This window comes from Lemur catta, chromosome 7 (assembly GCF_020740605.2).
Source record: "Lemur catta isolate mLemCat1 chromosome 7, mLemCat1.pri, whole genome shotgun sequence".
NCBI lineage: Eukaryota > Metazoa > Chordata > Mammalia > Primates > Lemuridae > Lemur > Lemur catta.
In genome coordinates this window covers 36254615-36279026 of record NC_059134.1, presented here as the reverse complement: position 1 = coordinate 36279026, position 24412 = coordinate 36254615, and the positions used below count along the sequence as shown (strand labels likewise).

At 38.3% G+C, this 24412-nt stretch overlaps 1 protein-coding gene across 1 annotated transcript in view; it reads left to right on the top strand.

Annotated features, from left to right (window-relative positions):
- Positions 1-24412, top strand: part of ARHGAP42 (Rho GTPase activating protein 42) — a 277047-nt gene that overhangs the window by 148482 nt on the left and 104153 nt on the right. The window contains exon 4 of the mRNA XM_045556881.1: positions 2905-2976. Coding sequence (XP_045412837.1) covers positions 2905-2976 — 72 coding nt within the window. The remainder of the gene's footprint in view (positions 1-2904; positions 2977-24412) is intronic.

Below are 24412 nucleotides of genomic sequence, written 5' to 3'. Positions count from 1 at the left end.
TTGGTCAGTGCACTCACAATCATGATTGACACTTAATGAATACTTAATAAATACTTTTTCTGTACTACACTCCCTCTTCCCACATGCCATGCTTAGTTCTACTCTCTTGCCTTTATTCATGGTGTTCCCTTTTTCTAGAATATTCTTTCCCTTTGTTGTATCCAATTAACATCAACCATCCAAACACTTCCTTGACTAATTCTCATGGGTCTGTCTTGTTGTCAAAATCCTAATTTATTTATAAGGATTTCTGCATAGTGTATCATGTAGCTAGTCTCAGTGTAATCAAGTTTCATCTTTCAATTTTACTAAAATTGTTGAATGAATACATTGACGTATTTTTCTCTTCTCATATAGACTTTAACTTCCTGGAAGATTTATCGCATACCTTAAGTTTTTTCCTTTCCCACAGATCTCAGCACTGTGATTGGCACATACATTTAATATATATAAAAATATCTAGTGAGTGGATATGAAAGAGCCGAGGCCATCTACAAGACTTTCATGGGAAAATGCCTTCTCATAATTGCGTGTATATAACACCACAACCAAAAAAGCAATACAATGGATTCAGGTATAGAGGTGGATTAAGCAGATAAATATAGAGATTTATAATCACATTATTTGGAAATACTGACAACTATCATTTTTGAGCACTTATTGTATATAAGGCACTGAGCTAAGTGTTTTACGTTCATTATCTCTTAAGTCCTTAGAACTAAGTTGTTAGGTAGTTGATCGGCTGATACACAGAATGGTTAAATAACAGCTCATAAGCCACAGAACCTGGTTTAAGCCCAGGTATTCTCACTTTTAAAGGCACGTACTGTAATAAAGCACTGTACTGCACGTCACCTTGTTCAGTCTCATTATTGCTAGGGTTTTTCACCACCTGAGAAATATCCCAGTTTAAGTTCACTAACTTTAAATACATTAGCTCATGCTTGTGAAGGACTTACTGCAGTTTCCAACATAAAGTAAACATTCAAGCCAGGTGCGGTGGCTCACGCCTGTAATTCTAGCACTCTGGGAGGCCAAGGCGAGCGGATCATTTGAGCTCAGGAGTTCGAGACCAGCCTGAGCAAGAGCAAGACCCCCGTCTCTACTAAAAATAGAAAGAAATTATATGGATAATTAAAAATATATATAGAAAAAAATTAGCTGGGCATGGTGGCACATGCCTGTAGTCCCAGCTAATTGGGAGGCTGAGGCAGGAGGATTGCTTGAGTCTAGGAGTTTGAGGTTGCTGTGAGCTAGGCTGACACCACGGCACTCACCCAGGCAACAGAGTGAGACTCTGTCTCAAAAACAAACAAACAAACAAAAATAAAACATTCAATAAACGGTAGCCTTTAATTTGCTATTACTCCAATTTACACTAAAGTGCTCATGATACTATCTTTCCCCTTATGCAATCTTAGCTTTAAAGGTTGAATCAGCTATTTTAGTACCTTTGTAAAATCTGAATATCTGTATGTCTACACCCCCCCACACGCATATATACATATACATATTTGGGATTTCATGGGGGCAAAGAGGTTTTAGAGAGTGAGAATTAAAAGTGAGCTAGTTCATGTCTATTTCCAATCATCTCTGTCCAATAGGACACCTGCACAGCGAATCTGGAGGCATGCCTGTCTGAACTCACAAATGGGAATTAGCTGATGGATGTCAGAGATATCTCCAGTTGGCCCTCAATGTCTTCGAAAAGATTTTGAGTATTGATCTATTTTGTATGTTTTCCCAGCACAGGATTTCAGGTCCTCCTTTCAAGATCTGTCATCTCATTTTTCTGCAGATGGAGACTGACAGGATCTTAGAAGCTGGCATCAACACTCAAATTCTTATTTTTGTGCATACTCTGTGCGCTTTGATTATGGAATTTAAGAAGTAAAACTTGGCTAGACACAAACTAGTTTAATGAAAATAAGTGAAAGTGAAACCCTTTTATTGAAATGTTTATATTTTGGTATAATTTCAAACTTAAAAGTTACATAAGAATAGTACAAGGAACTCCTATGTACCCTTTAACCTATCTTACAATCGGGTAATATATGTTAAAAACAGGCTTTTTACTTTATTGTAGTATTTGCTAATTACATGTAATAGATCATGTTCAGTTATCATAGTGGTAGAACAAATTATAAATTTTGTTGACTGGGCCTCCTTTTTATTTTAATGCTTTCTAGAAGTTGTTTTTAATCAAGATTCCCTTTCAGCATAATGTTATCTATAGAAATTTCCATCTCATTGCACCCAATCCCTGGCATTTGCACCCCGCACTTATGATATTCTTACAGATCAATATGAAAAGATTTATTCATTGTAAATTTTAAGTAAATACCAATTTGGAGTTTGGGGATAAAAAGGTTTTCATTAAAATGAAATCAGGTACTATTTTAATCAGGTTAGAAATATTATGGGAACATTCAGGCAAATCCCAAGTGTGAAGAATCTAATTAAATAGGGAAAAAAATGAGCCTTATTTTATTTTGCAGCTGTAGAATTCCAACATTTTAGTGGCAAAATGGAAGAGCTTTTATATGGTTTAATTTTAAAATGATGCTTGAATTGGCTGCATTAAACCAGTATAACTAAAGGTATTTGTACACTTAATGCCCAATATGCTGTTTCTTAATTAAATCTTAGCAGAAGAGATTTAAATATTCAAACTAAGATTTCACCAAAATAAGTACTTGTTTTCATATTATTCACATTATTGTTAGAATCAAGGGAAATAATGTGAGAAAACAGCTTAATTACAGAAGAGAAAAATATTACGCAACATGTAAGATATTTTATAGAAGCAAACAAGACAACAAAAACAGTCTGTATTCAATATTTTTTTCAATATTGTTGGCATGAAATTATACAGAATTTAATATATGTGCATCTTATTTTCAGATTCAAAACGCTAATGATGTATTAATTGCGCCACTTGAGAAATTCCGAAAAGAACAGATAGGTGCAGCAAAAGTAAGTGTTACATTTTATTCTTCAGATATTCTCCTGATAATTAAAGATGGCATAATTTCAGATGTTAATGTTTTTGAAATTAGAATGACCTTTAAAAAATTCTGTATCTCACTTTAAGCTTTTTGCACAGAGCCTATTACAAAGACTGGAATTCTTTTTAACATTTAAAGATATTATTCTTCTACTGAGAAATAGCATGTTATAACTGAGCTCCTCCCCTCCTAGCAATTGCAGGAATTTATCTATTTTGAAGAAAGGGTGACATTACAGTAAAATTATGAGATGCTTTGTTCCTGACTCCTAAATAAAATAAAAATTAGGCACATGGTATACTGAAAATTCAGACAGTGATTATATAAAAAATTTTTATTTGTTGTGTTTTTTCATTGTTAATAAAAATATATGTTTGTTGAAAAACTTTAGACATGTTTGTCACAAAGCCTTTGTATTAATTTTTAATTGATTATGGACCAATTGCAGTTTCCCTGAGCCTGATCATCTGAAATTTGCTTGCATCCTTTTTCTTAGATCCATATTTTAACCATGGAAGCTCATAAAATTTAGAGTTTCCAAAATAGAACTTATCATCTCTCCTGTCCTTCCTCTGTCCTTTCTCTGTTTGGGTTTTCCATGTAGTCAACGACACACCCTTTCCCCATTCCAGCAGTGCTGTCCAGTCTACTGCAGAATTATTTCTACTCCTTTCCTCCTTGCCTTTTGTCTGAAATGTTTGTAATAGCCTACTGGTTGGTCTCCACACCTCCATTCTAATCTGTCAAGAAATTTTTGCCATCTTTGATTGTATCATTCTTCCAATGATAAAACCTTTTCATGGTTCTCCTTGACAGTTTAATCCTGATAATGAAAGCTTTCCACAGCTTGGCCGCTTGCTACATGTCAGTATTCACCACCACTAGGCATAGTTCACCCGTCTCTGTAGATACCTGACTTTGTCTTTGCCTAGACTTTTCCCTCTCCCTGGAATATTTCTTACCATTTGCTTTTTGAAGTCTTGTCAGCTCTCCATGGTTTACTTCATTTCCCAGCATGAGAAAGAAGCCTTCCCTCCTGTATCCATTCTCCTTCCAGAACTGCTTTTTTTCTTCTCATAAGATCGAGTAGTCCATGTACTTATTTCCTGTAATAAGTTTTCATAATCTGCCTTGAATTAGAGTTTTATGTGCATTTCTCCTCCAATTGTGAGCAATTATCAAGTGAAGGACTAAATCAGAACCATTTTGCGTTAGTTAATTCAGCAAATATTTATCAATCTCATGCTTGGCCCACATGTGGCAAGCATGGTGTTTGATAAGACTAAGGGATAGAGCTGTAAACAAGACAGACATGATCCCTGCACTTATGTCCCGATTATCTTTTGTGGAAAAAAGACATCGAAGTAATTAGAAATGTGCAGGACACTTTGCAAGGGTATAATTAATGGACTTGACTTTGTCCAGAGAATCAGGAAAGGCATCTGCAGGAAGTATTGGTTAAATAGAGACCTAAAAGATGCGAAAGAAATAGCTAGGAATGGGTATTCAGTGGCAGGAACGAAAAAGCCTTTCAAATATTCAAGAAGAGGGAACAGAATGGCTATGAATAAAAGGCCTTGAAGGCAGTGGAAAGAGACTGACATTTTAGTAGAGTACAGAGGACCCTGGAGGCGGAGGCCACGTGCACAGCTTTGTAAACAGTTCACAGTATTTTTTACTCCTTACCCTAAGGGCACTGATAGGCAATAGAAAAGTTGTAAGCAAGAGAGTGCTATCGTATTTTTCAGTGTCACTCTAGCTGCATGTCATGCCCAGATTGGAGGAGGCATGACTGGCTGTGGCAGAACAGTTTAAGGGCTGTTGGATAGTGGCTTTAGACTGGGAAGTTTGCTTGGCTGTGGAGACAAGGAGATGCGTGAGACTTGTGTTCTACTGGAAACAGTAGGAAATTGGTTACATGTTGGAAAGTGAGGAACGAGAGGTTCCAGATTGCACACTCGGGTGGTTGTTGGACCACTTACTGAGATAGGCAACATTTATGTTTGGCAGTGGTGGTGAGTTGAGTTTTTAGTCATAGTGAATGAATCTGAGGTTCCTCTGAGACATCTAAGTGGAGATGTTGAGTTGACAGGTATATGTTCAGATCTGAATTAGAAATATACATTTGGGAATTGTGTCCTAGGCATTCATTAAAATCATAGGAGCAGATTAGATCCCTCTGAGAAAGAATAGAGTGAGAAGTCAAGAGGACCCAGGACCTTTACAAGCTGAAAACACTCAACATTTCGTGTCTGTGGAAAGACAGGAAAGGAGGCTGAGAAGAAGGGGACAAAAGAAGGAAGAAATGACAAGAACATGGTGTCCAGCACAAGGAAAGAGAATCTTTAAAAAAATAGTCATAACTGATCTTCATTGAGAGCTTATGTGGCAGAGATTCACACTGAACATCTGTGACCCAATTAAATGGTCACAAGCAACCTGCGAGGTGGATACTGCGGTTGCACCTGCCTGCAAAGGAAGCAAATGTTGAGGTGACCCACACAGAACTAGGAAATCAATGTGTGGAGCTGAAATCAAGCCATTTTATTAATACTTCAAAGCTTCAACTTATAATATTTCACTTCATTAATGATATTTCTATAAAACTGAATGAGAGCTTTGTGAAAAATTCGTTCCCTAGTACAGGGTATTGCACATTTTCTGGCCCACCCAAAAGACTAAGTTTCATTTGTGCGTTGATTATTCTTATCAGAAGGCTTAGGTCAGCTATAGTTGCAGTGGTATGAGTAGTAATAACCATCTTATTTCGTTTTGTAAACATCTCGATTGCTAGACAAATCAACTGAGAACACCCAGCAGAGCACCATGGCTTTGCCTGCTCACTGGGAGGTTAAACTTGTGATTAAATGACGCCAGAGTCTTGAACATAAATATTAGTGCACTTGGTTTTTCAGCAGTGGTGATTCTGTGTATTTTATCTGTCAATGCTCTTACTAGTAAATTGTTTGTAAGCTGCTAAGTAATCCTTGCTTAGTGAAGTGAATAGTGAATTAAAACCAGGCATGCTCTTCTGAAATACATGTAGAGGTCAATTTTCTTTTCTTTTGCTATTGTAGCATAAACATCCTTGAAGGTATGTTTATTTTTTTCTATTGCTTTACCACCCTGTTTACTTAAGTATTTTCTTAATTGGTACATAAAGTTAATTCCACTAGGCACACTGCTGCTTTTCACAGTCCTTCCAGGGGAGATTTCCCACGAGAGTGTTTGGGCTGATTAGCCAGCTGGAAGATAGGGATATCAATTAAGTGTAGAATCTTCCACTGCAGTCAGCGACCTCTTTAGCTCGGTCCACACAGGAAAAAAAGCAGAGTGGAAAACGCTGAGTCAAAGTGGCCCTTGCCTCACAACCAGATGATACTATTTAACTGAAGTGGATAAAATCCATGGACCACAAACATTTCCTTTGTAGTGTGTTTTATGGAGCTTTGAGACACCTGATACTTTGCTGTGGAAAGTGAGGCCCTCAGCGAGTTACAGTGTGGGAAAGAAGCGCCGTGCATCTGTGAGCCGCCTTAGGAAAGATTAATGATGAGGTTGTTGAACTGAAGGACAGAAGGGGATGAGTCCTGCTTTTTTGAATAGCTGCAGATTAAAAGAATTATCTGTAAACAGTTGTCAAGAATGTATTTATTTAAAGGTTCTTAGTCTGATGGTATATACAGAGTGGAACTGTATTGCAGGCCAGGCATGTTACATGTGCCAGAGGGTTGGATTGAATGTTTGGTGTCTCTAGTTCATCTCCTGACACAGAGCCAGTTTAAGTTATAGAAAATGAGTGGAAAGTAGGTATTCAGAGCAAATGATGTCAACTAGAATTTCCACCATATGACTATATCTAGATTAGTATTAATATATAGCGAGATGAATCATAACCTTTTTGGGGATGCTTTTTGAATAAATTGACAAGCCTATTTCTGTGACCGTATTAGAAATCTCCTAGTTCCCAGAGAGAATTAATTCTAAGTCATATCTGCACTTTCTGTACCTGTTGCTGCATAGACTGGCAGACTCTAAAATATAGGTAGAGCTTCCTAACCAAACACAAGACATTATGGGAAAATGTGTGTGTGTACAAACATATATACATACCTGAGCATCACATATGTTAAGAGATGGAACTAACTTAAAGGAGGCCAAGAACTCATTTTCCACATGTAGAGACAAACTGAGAAGTGAGTTGGTGGCACAGTGAAGACCAGAACTCAGTTCCTCAGACTGGCAGTCTTTTGACTCCTCCACGCTACTGTTTAGAATACTCCTTTGTGACATATTCCATTTTTGTTGCCTTTAGCAAATAAATGATTTAGTGTGAATATATCTTAATTATAAAGGGTTTCAGATATGCCCAAAGTTGCCCACTTTGAATCAAGCCTAGTTAACATGTTTTCCTTGATTTTGAAATTGCCCTTCGTGCCTGCAGTTCCAGCACAGAGTAGACACTTAACACTGATTTGTTGCATTAGAGATGAGACTTGAGAAATACTGCCCATAAAAGTTAAAAAATACATTTTTATTTCTATGAGAAATGTTTTTCAAGACACAGGTTTTCAAACTGTTTCAAAAGAGTTTGATAGAAATCATATGAATATCCTTCTGTGGTTTTAAAATAGAAATAAACGATATAATGTAAGTCATTTTAAACTAGAACTTGATTTTCTTTATATTGATTTCATGTCAAAGATTGTAATGGAAACTCATAATTTTGGTGCCTTTGTTTTGTTCATAGTATGGTTTGGTTCTCTAAATATTTATTATTTTAAAACATGCCTTACACATTTAATTATTTTTTCATGTAGTATCCAAAATAATAACTATGGAGAATTGTCACAGTTAATTCCTATTACAGCCTTAGATTTCTTGCATGTGAAAACCAATTACTGTTGATTTTGTTTTCTCAGTATATAAATGTCTTAGAGCAGTGGTCCCCAACCTTTTTGGCACCAGGGACTGGTTTCATGGAAGACAGTTTTTCCATGGACAAGGTGTGGGGGTTGTGGAGCTCAGGCGGTGATGTGAGTGATGGGGAGAGGCTGTAAATACAGATGCAGCTTTTGGTCCCTTGGCTGCCACTCACTTCCTGCTGTGCGCCCGGTTCCTACGTTTCATGGAAGACAATTTTTCCATGGGATGGGGGTGAGCATGGGGGTGGGTCGGGGAGCTGTGATGTGTGGCCTGGTTCCTAATAGGCCGTGGACCAGTACCAGGCTGCAGCCAAGGGCTTGGGGACCATAGCCTTAGAGAATCTAGAAAGATTACAAATGCTTTACTCGAATTCAGCAAAGCTGCAAGACACAAAATCAACATACAAAAATCAGTAGCTTTTTATATAGTACTAATAACTAAGAGGCTGTATGGCCTTCACCATGTGAAGGTTGGGCACATTCTTGTTGGCCAGCTCTGGGTGCTTGGGCATATGAACATCCTTTTTGTCCTCCATCACTCCTTCCTTAAAAAGGAGCTCATCTGGGTATGGTGGCTTGTGCCTATAGTCCCAGCTACTCCAGAGGCTGAGGTGGGAGGATTGCTTGAGTCCAGGAGTTTGAGGCTGCAGTGAACTGTGATCACGCCACTGCACTCCAGCCTGGGCAACAGAGTGAGACGCCATCTCTTAAAAAAAAAAAAAAGTTCATAAATAGCAATCCGGTTCTTCTTGAATATCAGCATTGTGGTGACTGCAGGGTCTGGAGCAGAGACTGGAAAGCAAGGCTGTTTTGCTTTCTTACCATTTCATGTGTTCACTGGAGTGGCAATTTTCATTTCCTTCAGGAACTTTTCTTTTGCAATCACAGCTTGGCCAACTATTTACACAAATGGCCTATCTTGGCTTTTGATATGTCTACCTCACTAAGCTTACTCATTTGTAGCTTTTGATATAAAGTGAGTGAAGTGTCTGTAACTCTTTCACTTGAACACTTAGAGGCCACAGTAGGGTTACTAATTGGCCTAATTTCAATACTGTTGTGTCTGTGACAATAGGGAGGCTCAGGGAGAAGGGAGTGGGATGGGTAATTGTCAATTGGTAAAATAGAACACACGCAGCATTTATCAGTTAAGTTCTTTGTCTTATGTGGGTGCGGTTTGTGGTACCCCAAAAACAATTACAATAGTAACATCAAAGATCACTGATCACAGATCACCATAACAGATACAATAATAATGAAAAAGTTTGAAATACTACAAGAATTGCCAAAATGTGACACAGAGACCTGAAGTCAGCCCATGTTGGGGAAATGGTGCAGATAGTCTTTTCTGGCACAGGGTTGTCACAAACCTTCAATTTGTAGAAAATGCAGTATCTGGGAGTGTAATAAAGTGAAGTGTGATAAAACGAGGTATGCCTGTACTTGTAATTTCTTTTATTGTAACTTCTGTCTGTGGGTCCTATTATGTGCATAGAGTTGCAGAATTACTTTTTTTTGATATTTGGTTATCTTTTTTTTTTTTCACAATAATGATAGTTACCCTTCATAGTAGTTAGCCAAATACTGCCCTAAGCACTTTACTTGTAAATTCATTTAATCCTCACATCCTGCATATTAGATAGGAAAACTATTAAACTCATTGTATAGATAAGGAAGAGAAGTTAAGCAAATGGACTAAGGTAATCTAACTAGTAAAGAGGAGTCAGATTTCAAACAGAAGTGGGATAAAGCATATAGAGTTGTTTAATAGCACCAGCATATTTGGTGTGCCAAAAATATTAATTTATTTTCTCCTTAAGGAAGGAAAATTGGCCAGTGAGCTCATTTGGTGAGCAAGATAATGTCTTATAATATTTCACTGCAAGTTCTATATTGTTCAACCTTGAAACCAAAATCTGGCACTTACCAGTGTGAATTTGACCAAACTAGTTACCTTTTCTAAACCTTAGTCTCCCCATCTGAAAAATTGAGAAAATAATATAAATGTCTTCATAGGATTGATATAATAGCTTAATTCAGACATTTCTTATAATTTGCTTAGCATAGTTTCTTTCACATAGTAAGTACCAAAATGTTCATTGCTTTTATTTAATAAGTACTAATGATTATTGCTACTATAGACTTTGTCAGTGTAACCAAAGTCTCTCTGTAAAAATGAGATTGTCATCGTGTATAAAGGCTTGTTTGCCTTATTTTGTTTTATAGACAGAGATAAATCTGTGTTAATTATTGGGTATGGATAGAGTGTGGTTCATAGGGTCACATTACTTGTAATTAATAGCACTATACAATTTATGTAGAACTATTAAGTAGAGCAGTCTTATTAATACAAAGTAGAAGGTATCATCATTTTCCAGATAACTGACCTGAGACCCAGAAAGATGAAGTGGTATTGCCAACAGCCCAGAGGTGAACATGTGCTCTAGTTGGGACTAGAATCCAAGTCTTCCGGTACCTACGTCAATAATCTTGACATTATACCATACTTGCCCCCCTTCATGAGAATGTAACTCCACCCCCATTTTTTGTAGTTCATAATGTGTTTTCTCCATCTTAAGAACATTCTTGTGAGGTATGAGCCTTGACTGACCCCACTGCCAAAACAAACCAGATGACATCCCTTGGAGATAATGGGTCAGTAGCTGTCTCTGCATTTGACAGGTATCAATTCAGTGTCTCTACATGCTAGGGTGTTGTGTTTTTTAGCTAGTCATCAAAAAAGCAGAGCCTCCCATACAGTGAGAATTCTAGATAGGAACATAACCTAAAAGACATTCTGCTGAACAGTTTTCAATTCAAATTTTACATATATCGTTGTATGTATATAACATTACCATATATTAAATGTCTGTCTAAACAAACATCCTTATATAGATTATTATAGCTTTATTAAGTGGCTACGATTTGCTTAGACAGGAAAATAAGCTCTCATGACCTGATTATACTTAAACTGTAGACAAAATTATCACTGTTTTTCCTTCTAATGACTCCTTATGTTGTTGCCCTAAAGACCAATACTTAAGAAACATTTTAAGCTTCCCCACAAATCTATTTGTATTTTTATAAAAGATCCTTATGCTACGTTTTTAGGTCACATATGTAATTTTTTTTTAAATAATGCCATTTACAAGTGCCATACATAAATAGTAATTAACTATGCAATACAGTGGAGCCTCACTAATGTTACTGTTGAAATCTATACTGAGAGATCTTGAGAGTGAAATCTTGCTCTACAATAAGATTATTTTCATTCTTGTGTGGTGAGCCCTCTTGAGTGAGAAATCAAGCCTTGTTTTCTTGTCATGAAATCTTCTCTGTTGCAAATCCAATTACTTCTACCACATCTGGTTGGGGGGGAAACCCCACGTAACTAGTGAACATTTTCTAGGTCTCTATTTCAACAGGGACTACAGTGAGGAGTTAAGAAGCTCCACTTGGAACATCTCCACAGAAAAAATTTTCTCTGTGAATTTTGTATCTTCTCTATATAGCAAGGTGGTTTTCTTTGTTTAAAATGTGGTGTTTTTATTTGCAGATACATTCTTTCCTTTACCACCACTTCCTGGCTGCCCTGCTATAGAAGCATCTGCTAAAGGAGAATTTTTTCTAAATGTATTTCATGATACCTAGTTTGGCACTGAGCTGTACACGTTACTATTTTTACTTATAGCATCTTTGTTCAGGGTCACTGCTTTTCCAATAGTCCTTAAAGTGGTTTGGAAGCTATATGTTATTTCTTTTCAAATTTAAATGGCTAGAAATATTCTAAAATACTTAGGAGACTTCCCATTGACTTCTGCGAAAAACTCAAAAATGAGAACCCAATAGAATTGGAAACATTCTATTTCACACTTATTACAGTTCAAAGTAAATCACAGATACAAACAGGAGTACTTTTCAAGCATCAGGAATAGGTGGGTTCTTAGTATACATTATTTGACATTAACTGCAGAGCTCTGATAAAGTGACAACCGTTAGTGAGTTAAGCCATCCTGTGTTTAATTTTATTCTGTAATTGTTGGTGGTTTGTTGAGAAAACACAAATATCAGAGTTCATTATTAGGGTGATCTAGGAAAGGAGAAAAAATGAAGTATTTTCCAAATCATTTTCATAGAACACTTTAATTTCTACACCTTGTAATCCTAGCACTCTGGGAGGCTGAGGCGGGAGGGTCACTTGAGCTCAGGAGTTTGAGACTAGCCTGAACAAGAGTGAGACCCCATCTCTACAGAAAAAAAAAAAGAAAGAAAGAAAAATTAGCAGGTGCGTGTAGTCCCAGCTACTTGGGAGGCTGAGGCAGGAGGATCACTTAAACCCAGGAGTTTGAGGTTGCTGTGAGCTATGATGATACCACTGCACTCTACCCAGGGTGACGAAGTGAGACTCTCTCTAAAAAAAAAAAAAAAAAAGTAAAATCTACTCTTTGGAGCTGTTGTAAAAATTATGCCAGCATTTGAATTTTAACAGTGTTTCATTGGGTTGTTCCTGTTGTCCTCACCTACATTCTAAGTGTATCAAATTGACATTAAAACTTTATAAGATATATGGAAGTAACTGAGCCCTTGAAAGAGGGTGTTAGTGATTCGGTGAGATAAATATTTAGGATTCTTCTATAGATTTAAAAATCATGAACCTCAGACTGCTTCCTAGGTAAAATTAACTAAAACTTTTTGTTACATCAGAAATACATAAAATTTTCATGTCTAGTCAACTAACAAAACATAGTGAGCACCCATATGTCAAAGCTAACAGGATCAAAATCCATCAGGAAGTGTTCGCATTTACTTGAACATCCCTGTTAGGTTCCATTCTTCTTAATATGATATTGTTTCAATTTAGCAAACTCTTGTTCTCTGTAAACAGCTCCTATTTTTCAGTGTTATTGTTGAATTTGGGAATCAAAACTGGAAATGAAGCCCCCAAGAGTGTCTGGTTACTATAGCATTACAAAACAAAACAAAAACATGTAGTGTATTGATATTGACAAGTAAAATTATTTACCTTTTCATTGTTCATGTCACATTGTTTATTCAGATGAAAATAAAATCTCAGCAGCCCTTAGGTTGCAGCTCTTTGATCTTATAATTGCCTAGTAGACTTTTGGTGAGTTTTTGTTTTGTTTTTCTTACTGTTTTAGTTTCTTTATTCCAAAGTAATGAGATCCATTATTTGGGTATGTAGTTTTGATCATGCAATACTTCTTCTTGCCATCCTCCTTTCCCAGTTTTGAGTCGTTAGAAATTTGATTAGCTTGCTACCATCTCATGTTAAGTCACTGATACAAGCACATTCAGCAGGATGGTGTTGATCTGCTTTGTACCAGGCACATTGCTCAGCCCTGGGGATGCACAAATAATATCGGACACTTGCCCTAATGGAGCGCACACTATAGCAGAAGAAAGCCCAGAGAAACAAACAATTATGATGGAATGGCATCAGTGATTTACATACCTGAAGTATGCCCATTGTGTTTTTCAAGCACAGTGGGAGGAACAATTCACTCTGGCCAGCCAGAGGAGGCTGGCAAAGGCTCCTGTGAGGTTTTGCCATCCAGCAGGTGCCATTCAAAGGCTGGTAGAAATATTCCAATCAGCCACATGGAAAACAGAATCCCAGGCAAAAGAGAAGACTTGGAAGAGAAGAGACAGTGTTGTAAAACTTTGTGATGTGGCTTAGATGCTTGATATATACTGGTGTGATAAGAGCTGCTGCTTTTAGCCTTTTTTTTCCTTAATGAACCACATTAAGAAATGTATTTGACATTTAGTGAGAATATGTGCTAATATGCTTCTATCACTATACATGGGATGTATTCTGGTATTTTCTATTCTATTCTACCCTAACTCAGTTCATTAGAACAAATGGTGCTTGTAACCCATGAAACTGATTGCACTGCCCACTGGTGTGTCATGTAACCCATGTTGTGCATAAATACCAGGCCAGAGTTTAGCATGTGTATGCAAGTGCAAGGTAAAGGTGGAATTAGTGAGAAAAGAGGCAGGAAATGGCCAACTGGGGTCAAATGATGGAGAGTTTTGTACCACACCAAGCTTTCCCTTTAATAATCATCATAATAATGATGATCAGGATGTAATAGATACTGATCACATGTCAGACAATATTCTACACAGCTCACATATGTTAATATTTACAATAACTTTGTGAGGTAGGGCCTATTATTTTCATACTTATTAATTACTAAACTGAGCCACAGAAAGAGTAATGCAATTTGCTTAGGATTAGATGGCCAGTAAGTAACAGAGCAAGGCTTGAACCCAGGCAGTTTGGCTTTAAAGCATATGCCTCAACCATGACACTGTATTCATGAGGACATCCAGTCTTGAATCTGCGTTTCATGAAGACAGTTTATGACCAGTGTGAAAGCTGGAGTTGAGAAACCACCAGCAGCCAATAATTCATCAGGATTTACATTACAACGTTCATGGTTGTCTCAGTCTCTTTTGTGTTGCTGTAACAGAATAACCGAGACCTGGGAAGTTCAGGGGCATGGCACTGGCTTCTGGTGAGGGCTTTTGTGTCATGTTATAACATGGCACAAAGGTCAAAGAGAGAACAGGGACGTGCAAAAAGGGATCAAACAGGAGAAGGGACTTCACTTTATAACACCCTGCTATTCTGGGAAATAATCCATTCCCACAAATGAGAACTCACCCACACCCAAGAGATGGCATTAATCTGTTCAAGAGTGACCCAAACACCATGACCCAAACACCTGTCATTAGGCCCCACTGCTGCACCGGCAATTAAACTTTAATACAAGTTTTGGCAGTGACAAACCACATCGAAACTATAGCAATGGTAAATTTCATCTACCATCAGGTGATCCAATCATTTCTCCATTGCCTGCCAGACATACAAGGCTTGGTAACTAGACCACACTACTAGCAGGAAAGGAAATGTGGACCTGTTAGACCTGTGTCGGATCACAAAGGTCTTTAAGCTGAAGTATGCTCGTACTGAACACCGTCGAGTGAATTACAGACCTATGGAGGCCCATCTTTTCCTGGAGTTCATAGCTGGTCCTCTTTCTTGGCCTTCCAGTTTCCTTAGGGCACCGCCTTTACCACCCTCTGCCTCCATTCAGCAGCTTCTGACAGTGATGCTTTCCTTTTTGTGTCAGTATAGTTCTCTAGCCTGTCGCATCTTTTCTTTTTAAAACTTATTTCTGTCCTTCAGTTTGGGTAGGACAAGTTTATCTCCCCATCCATGAATTCCGTGGTTACCAAGTTCCCAAAGGAAGTGTGACATGGGAGAGAGTGACTCCACCATCTTCTGTGGTATCTTCAGTAGTTCTTACTTGCCGGCCCAAAGCAAGTATCTCTGTAAAGGATCCAGATTGCTTTCTTCTCCTTTACCTCAGGATGAGTTTTCCACCCTGCAGAGTTAAGGGTGACCTTTGTTTCCTATCCTGATGTGGGGATGTTAATTTTTATATATTAAGGAAGGGTTGGTGAACTATAGGCCAAATCTAGCCCCTTGTCTATTTTTGTGCGTCCCGTGAACTGTGAATCATTTTTACATTTTTAAACATTCTTGAAAAAATTAAAAGAAGAGTCATATTTTGTGACAAGTGGAAACTTTGTGAAAATCAGATTTCAGTGTCTGTAAATACAGTTTTATTGGAACACAGTGTTGCCCATTTGTTTGTGTGTTTGCTATGGTTGCTTTCCTGCGGCAGCAGCAGAGCTGGGTAACTGTGTAGGCAATTACGTGGCCCACAAAGCATACGATATTTACTATCTGACCCCTTACAATAAAAATTTGCTAATTCCTGGTCTAAGGCCTGAAACATTTCAGTTTTCACCTCTGCAATATACCTCTCTGACATGGACTTAGTAATGGGAGCTTGATGATTTGCCTTCCTACATTGGAAATCACAGAATTTTTAGTAAGATAAACTTGGGTTTGACCTTGAACAGGTTAGCGACTGAAAGTCATATTTGTAACACAGATGCCAAAATTTTTCATTTCAAATGTATTTATTTTCATGGAAATCTTTTACCTTTGAAGCAAAATATACATTAGCAGTTTAGGGCTATGGTTTGGCACACAAGCAATTTAGAAGCAAAGGATGAAGAATCCTTTTTATCTAGAAGTGGAATGTATTTAACACATTGACTGCCACACAAAAAAACTCAGAAACTTTTCGTTGGGGCCACACTGTTTTATTACAAAAATAGAGTAAAAACTTTGAGTGTAATTTAAAGGTAAACATAAATAGAAAAATGAAATTTATTGGCTTCTATTCATTTAATCCACTTTTTTAGAATTGTCAATATTAATTGTTAACAATAGGAACATCAACAAGGAAGATTTTATACATGCTTCACGTGGCTCCAGGGTCAAAACTAGAGTGAGTTAAATACAACTCTCATGGCAGTTGATGTGTTAAATATTTAAGAGAAAGTCAAGAAAAAAACCACTTTACAATCACATGCTTTTATTTGGATTTCAAATCCCAACCAGAACTTCTGACTATGGTGGGCAACCGTCCTCCCAACAATGTTATTTTAAGTAAGAATGTGGTAAATCTCATTATAGATTCATCTTTGTTTTGTCTGTGTGTGCCATTTCTACACTATATAAAAGCCACTAATTAAAAAGTGGAAAAAATCCTTTTGTTTCTTTGGTATTATGCAGATAAGTTGACCCATTTGGTTGCCCAAATTATTGAATAGCGTGGATTTGTTTGTGTAGACTCAGCCCTAGAGTAAGTAGAATATTTGCAACTGAACAAATATATTGAGCAGAAATAAGGGAAGGTCTGCCATTTTTTATTCACAATAGTAAACAGCTCTCACTGGCTTTATTAATAGGTTTTGCTTAATACAGCTTCTTACTGTTCTGTATTTAGAGCTGCGTTTACGTCTTTCTCGTCTGTATACAGTCAGGAATAATCTGAAGCCAAACTTAAAGGCTCTCCAGAGACCTTGCAGCCCACGTTTGCTTCGAGAGCCTGGTGATTTACTGACTCTGAGTTGAAGAGATGACCTCTACAATTACTGTAGAAACCCAGTGAGAAGTGAAGTGAGCTCACTGTAGAAAGATTTCAAGCATTGAAAAAACTTGCCTTATTTGGTAAATGTGGTTAACTGGTCCCAGCTGGTGATGCTGGTGAGCTCATTGTGAGATGTATTGTCTCTTTATCCCAAATACTTGTATTTTTTTAATCCATTAGAATTAGGGTGTTAATTAGTATTTGTTCAGTTTTTCTTGATGTTCTATGGACTAAAATCAGGAATAATAGAATTCCATTTTGAATATTAAAGCTGAATGCTTGGACACTTTAAAATTTTCCTATATATCTTTTCTGGTCTCTTATGATGTTCACTTTATTTAGACTCTGGGGAGTTTTGGTTTTAATATATGCCTTGAAGAACAAGACTCCTTTGGGAAGCAGATCCATGTGTACTTTTGAGCTTTACTGTATTTCCTTGCCCATGTAAGTTTACTCTGTACATTAGACTTTTGGGACAGAATCTGTTAATTACATATTTTTTTTTTGTAAATTACCAAGTAGCATTTCATGGTGGAAATGAAAGACTGCAGCTTCTCATGTCTTCTCTTTAAAATTCCTACCTCAGGTTTGGCTGTGTCCTGAGTCTGGCTTTTCAGAGGTTTAGCTGTTTTAGAGGAGAAAACATAGGCTTTTGAGTCAGATAGACCATGGTTTGAATCCTGGCTGTGCCATGTGTGCACTTGATGACTTCAGGACAGCTCCTTAACTGTCCTGACAGTAAAAGGTGACACCTATCCTTCCCAAGTTTTGTGAGAGTTGACATACATGTATGAGGATGCCTGGTACAAAATCGATAATAAATGTCAGTTTCCCATTCCTTCTATTCTAGCAGTGGACTAATTCCAGTGCTGCTTTGGCCTCACTTCCAGCTGTCTCCTTTTGGGTTCTATTTATTGGTTTGGCTGATCCTCTCTGTTCCTGTCATCCATTCTCTATGTGGTAGCAGGAGGGAAAGGGTCCATTATATCCTCACCATTCAAAATGTGATCCAGGAACTAACACTTAGAAAGATTCCCCAGCAATTTTTTCTCCCAGGGACTTGCTTTAAAAATCTAATTTCATTTGTTTGTGGGTGAGGGAAAGGAAAGTGGTTTCTTAAAGTAAGTACCCTCTCTCTGACCTAAATTGAAACATGACATTCTTCCACTTAAGGTCATAAAAGTAGCTCTGATCCCAGTGGGCATGCAGAGACTAGAAAATGGGTAAAGGGAGGAGGAGGTAGGAGGAAGTCAGTGGCATCAGCAACCCCCTCCGTCATATTATGTTTTCATTTCATTTTGCCCACGTCCTACTTAAAACCCTATCCCCACCCGTTATATCACCGCTCCCTGTCATCTAATGAAAGCTGTCTCCATGGACTTGCTTAGGGCACAAAGAAACAAGCCTATTCTTTTTAAAGTCACTTTTTTAAAAGAACGTTTTCAAGGAAAAGATATGAACATGTATTTTAGGGGGGTTTAGTCTGAGGTGCATGATCTTTGAATAAAAAATTGATAATGCCTTTAAAACAAAATGTGGTCCAGGTGCTAGCAGCACCACCTAGGAGCTTATTAGAAATGCAGAATCTTTGCCCCCGCCCCCCAAACTTGTCAAGTCGGTATCTGTTTAAACAAGATCCCTAGTTGACTCAAATGCACGATAAAGTTTGAGAAGGACGGTTCTGTATCACTTTTTTGGAATCCACAGCTCTGAGGAGGAGAGCGGTTCTCTGGTCAGAATTATCCCTGGGTTTTGAAGTACTTGACTGGCTAGAGAGAGGTGACAGAACTGTTAGAGAATCTGTCTCCCATTCTGTGCTTAACTGTCAATCAATTCTGGCACATGGGAACTTCTCCACCTGGCTTCTAATTGTAAAACCCTTCAGGGAAGGATGTTCTTTCTCTCTTTATATTTGGGATTTTGTTTATATCTTTGTTGGGTAAAGTTAGTAAGTGTTCATCAGTGTCGCTGTGGGTTTCCTCCTGGGGCAGAAGATAGCAGAATTTGATGTCATCATTGCTTTTTGTCTGGTTCCCATCTTCCACACCCACATCCATTATTTACATCATCTGCTTTGCCGCTTACATCAGGCTTTGTGACCTCTAGTTTATCTTCTTTCCTCCTGCCACGCCTAAACCGTAAGGAGCTGCTGCTTCCCTTCGTAGCCTGGGCTCTGTGGGGTCTGCAGTCATTGAGCCCTGGTCTCTCTCAGCACACAGCCTCATCCTGACTATAATTATCTTTTTACATGCCCCTCTTCCTCCCTCAGCTGAGCTCCTGGCTGACAGATTCTTTTATTCATTTTGATATTCCCCAGTGCCTGGCACAGAAAACACAGTATAAATGAAGGGTGTGGGTGCCTGATTTGGGGAAACTACATAGAGAAGATTGCAACTGGAAAATATTTAGGAAGACCAGACAATGGGCAGATTTGGTCTTTGGGGTCTATAAGAAGGAGGGTAGGGTTCCCCATGGGTCTGTGTGGGGTGCTCGAGTATCCTCAGAGATAAGTGTGGTTCTCAGACTGCAGTATATTTTTAGAAGATGCTATCCAGGGTAGTTTGTCATGTCTGTACAATACTGAGCAATTTGATGCTAGTAACGTCACACTTAGGACAACAGTTTGTGTGTGGTGCTCATCCTTAAAATTCATGTTGTGAGCAATGCTACCTTAGGCATAATTAGAATGAGATCTCAGATAGTGGGTGTTGCCACTCCTGCACTCTCCCTTGTATTCTGTTCACCTGTGCTATGTGGTCATGCCAGTACATGCAGTCTTCCCATTGTATCCTCATTATTTCTCTGTGTAATTGTTTGGTCTTGTGATCATAACGTAAAAACTACCAGGGCTGGGCACGGTGGCTCATACCTATAGTCCCAGGACTTTGGGAGGCCTAGGCAGGATTGCTTGAGCCCAGGAGTTTATTTAAAAAATTAGCCTGGCCTGGTGGCATGTGCCTTTTAGTCCTGGCTACTTAGGAGGCTGAGGTGGAAGGATTGCTTAATCCCGGGAGTTTGAGGTTAAAGTGAGCTATGCTTACACCACTGTACTCAGCTGGGGTGACAGAACAATACCTTGTCTCTTTAAAGAAAAAAAAAAAAAGCTACCAGCCTGAGATTTCTATCAGTTTGTTTTTTCTAAGTTACCAAGTTGCATAAGTTACTGCTTCAGCAAATACAACAACAGTAATTAAAACATAAAACATCTTTGAAAGCAATAAAATTTTTTGTTATTGTTCTTGCTGTTGGTTTAGAATTAGACACATCAGTCCTTTTACTCCGAATGTTCCATGATCCAGTCTGAGGCCTTCGTGTAGCATTCTTGCTTTTACTCTGTCATATTATTTTCTGGGAGCCAACATTTAGCAGTTAGGAATTCGTTCTCATAAACAATCTTGTAAACCTAATAAACCTCAAAAGATGTTGAATCATTTAATACTAGCTAGCAAATTGGTACAAAAAGGATAAATAGCAACCAAAATGGAATCACTTGATGCTGAAGTCACAAAAATGAAAATATACTTGAAACAAAGCAAGGCCTTACTTAGCACAGTGACTGCAGTTTATTCAGGTTCTAATCCCCTGCTCCACTGCCCTTTCAATTCTTTTATTCCATCGTGACTTTACTATAGTGAAATTTATCATTCATCTTTCAGAATATTTGCAGATCCTTCTTGAGCACTCTCCTCTAGAGAACTCATAATCAGACCAAGCAACTTTTGGATTCAGGAGAAATGTGGAATGTTGTGTCTGTGTGTGTGTTATTTTTTTGGCACAAAGGGGACTGAATTCTATTTCAAGGCCCCGCCCTAGAAAGAATGCTTAAAACCAGGGAATCTTAAAAATGCCAAAGTAGATAGAGAGCCTGGGTGGTCACACGACAGTGAAAATAGGAAACATTTGGATTGAGTGTTATTTGGGTGAATGTCCTTGCACGTTTAAACCCAGCCAGTCCTCCCTGCATGTTCCTCCCTTAACCTTGAGATGTGGGAGCAGGGAGCGCCTTACCTCAGCGCACTTTTCCTTCCTCACTGAGCGTATGTGACACTTACCCAGTTGCCAGGTTAGAAGTGGCAGCATCCAGAGATGGCCTGGTTTGGTGGGTGAGACGGCATTTATTAAATAGTGGAATTGACATGTGGATTCTGATCTGACTCCAAAGCCTTTGCTCCTCTGCTATGCCCTGTGGCACTAGCTTGAGGGAAGTCAACGGCCACTTTCCCTTTATGTCTGATGGGACATGTGGCAAATCAAATTAAACAGTCAAAAGATTGGGCCCTCCATTGGATATCTCAGTTGAAGGCAGAAAGTTTAGGGAGCTAAGTGTATTGGTTATGTTATACTGAGTTGATTTTCTGTGGAACCTTACAGTCTTTCCTGTCAACAATTTCCTTAGGTTATTTATCTAGCACTTTCTCTGCTGCCTTAAAAATTGTGAAAGCAAAGAGTCAAGTTCCATTTATCATGGAATCAGTTTAAATCAACCCCATTATATTCACTGGGATGTCAGATGCTTTTTATCCTAGCTTTCACTTTAAAAATCATTTATTTGCTTTTGAGCATGTGTCTATGTAAATTTGAAATTGGCTCTAAAGTCTAATTCATAAAAAGTGTTTTTGTAAAATTACAATTCTGAAAAGTTCTTTAACATGTTTTGTCATTCATTTATCATACTATAAACACTTCTGCCAATTTTAAGAAACAAAAAGGATCATTGTCAAAAATTATAATTATCAAGTTAACTTCAGATTTAATTTTTATAATTTTGTTGCATATGCATAAGTGCAACTGTAAGAATTAATAATAAAATATTGTAAAATAGAATAAGATGACTGGAACCAACATGAAATTATAAATGTACCTAGACAGTTCACATTACAAAATGTAAATCCTTTTCAAATTTTCACAAAAAGAACTAAGTAAGTGCTTTGGGAAGATAAGTTAGTGTACTGTTTCTAACAGCATTGTTTCCTAAGCAATTTTCAGTAAAGTAAGTTTAAAGCCAAGAAGACAAGTGGAGCTTTATTTACCTCTTTCAATGGATGCCACCTCTTTGTATGTGCTCAGATCTTTAGAAGGCTGAGATCTACATTTTTGATTCTAAGACTTTATAATTGGGTATCTTGGGCAAGTCACTATCAAAGGATACAGTACCTATCCCTCTCTTTAGATTTTGAAGGACTCAAATGAAATTTCTAATGTGAAATGTTTTGTGAAATCTGAAGTATTGTCCAATTGTTAGTTATTATTTTCTAGCTTGTCCAATTTCAAAACAAGCATTTAACTCATCTGCTTGAATCTAAAACTGTAGCTATCATACAGGGAACAGATTTCCTTGAAAAACTGTGAGGGCAAAAAAGTTCCTGAAGGTGCTGATTAACAATCTGAGGGGAATATGGAATAATATTGATACATTTCTTTATAGAGTTAGACTAAATTACGTTCTCTTAGTTTTCTGCAAACTCTAGGATTCTCTGCTTAATTTTGTAAGCTATAGTTATTTAGAAAAATCCTCCCTTTTGTTATCTCTTGGTTTAGAAATTATCACAAGGCTTGGAAGTAGCTTTTTATTCCTTCTAATTTTTATAATAATCACAAAGAACTAGCTTTTGTTTCTGGACCAATTTTTCTTAGCACAATGAAGCCCATGTTACTGTTTGGGCATTGTGTGTTATTGCAATAATTGGTGTATTGCATGTACAAGTTAATCTCAAGAAACAACTCTTCAACAGTGCATCTTTTTACTAGCTGACCTACTTAAAACCAAATTTAACAACAAGACTAAATATTTGCAAGATTCCAGTAGCCATTTTACTTCTTTGAGAAGAAATCAAATATAGTGGAAGGAACGCTGAATTAGGTTTAGGCTTTAGGTTGACCATCCTTGATTTAAAATGGAGGTGATCTCTTTCCATGCTTTGTTAAGGTGGGTAGTTTATAAAGAAAAACACTGACTGGAAATATGAGACCCAGGAGTTTGAGTCATAGAATTTCCCAAACGGGGGAGTTGTCAACTAACATGTAGTCCAGCGACCTGCCTGCCTGACACTTGAAGCTCTTCACAGCCACTTCAGTCAATAGTAGCCCTGTTTTCTGCACAGGCCAGTGTGGGAGAAAGTACTTCTGAGGCCATCTATTTCATCTGTTCACAGCCTGTGTGAAAGTTCTTTTTTGAGTGTTTTGTCATCCCTGCTGTGGACCCAGTGCTGAGCTGGGCACTGGAGATGCACTGATGAGTGGGTCATCCTGGCTCTTGAAATGTTCAGTCCATGCTCAGCGGAAGTTCAGGCCTCGCGCTCTGTAACTTCCCTTCCTCAGGCCGGCTTGCGTAGCACTAACTGTGGAGCCCGACACTGTTCCCCACGATATCCCATCAGATATTTCCAGATCCCTCTTACAACCTTCATCCAAACTACATGAACTGTTTAATCTTCATTTTCTACATTTTGAAATGAGGAGGTTAGATCATTTCTTTGGGCCTTTCTTCTTTGAAAATCCCTGAGGTGCTTGAATGGTAATCCTCACTGGTTTGTTTGAAGTATTCATCTGACCAAGATGTGAGCTGTCATGTGGTATAATTGTGTGAAATTAAGTGACGGACACAGAGATGTCCCACCCAGACCCCCCTTCAGGATGGGCTCATGGCCCCCACTGCCTACTAGGGGTGCTGTAGTGGGCTGGCGGCCTGGGCTTGCTGCAGCTGCAGAAGAGCCACCTACCCAAGGGCCCCTCTCCCCGGAGGCAGGCAACTCGGGCAGCCCATGTCTAGTGGCTGATAGGGCAGAAGTAGAAACACCCAGGCGTTTAAACTTACTATGGGACAATACTCAGGGACAGTTCTAGCTCCAGAGCCCCCTGCTGAGGGAGCCTAGGCTTTGCCTCCCTGTGTAACGGTTCAGTCTCCACCTCCGTCCCATCCTGCTTCTGGAGACCCCATCTGACAACAAGGAGGGTTATCAGAATGCTCTTTGTTACCCTCTCAAGCCCTGCATTTTATTTAAAAATTGTTTTATTTTTTTTTTTAAAGGCTGTTTCAGAGTAGTACAATCTTCCTCATGGTGAAAGGGTAAATACACAAAGATAAGTAAGCATTTCGGATAAGAAGGCACAATGGGCCATGGAGCATAATCCCCCAAACATCATTTACAGCTTCAATGTCTTTGAGTGCCATGAAAAACAGCCTCTCCTTTTTGTCTTGTTAAATGCTTTTCCATAATTTAGCTTGACGTGTATCCCCAGGCCCTGAGAAAACTGCTACTGCTTGTCAGCAAACGATAATTTTGTTCCTTGTAGAGCGCCAAAATGAGGATTTAGATTTTATTTTAGAGAAAAGTGGGATTTGTAAAGTGTTGCATGGGGAAGAGTAGAATAGTTGACCCTACAACAAAGCGAGGGGTGTAAGGATGTGACTGTGTGTGGGATATGTGTATGCATTTGT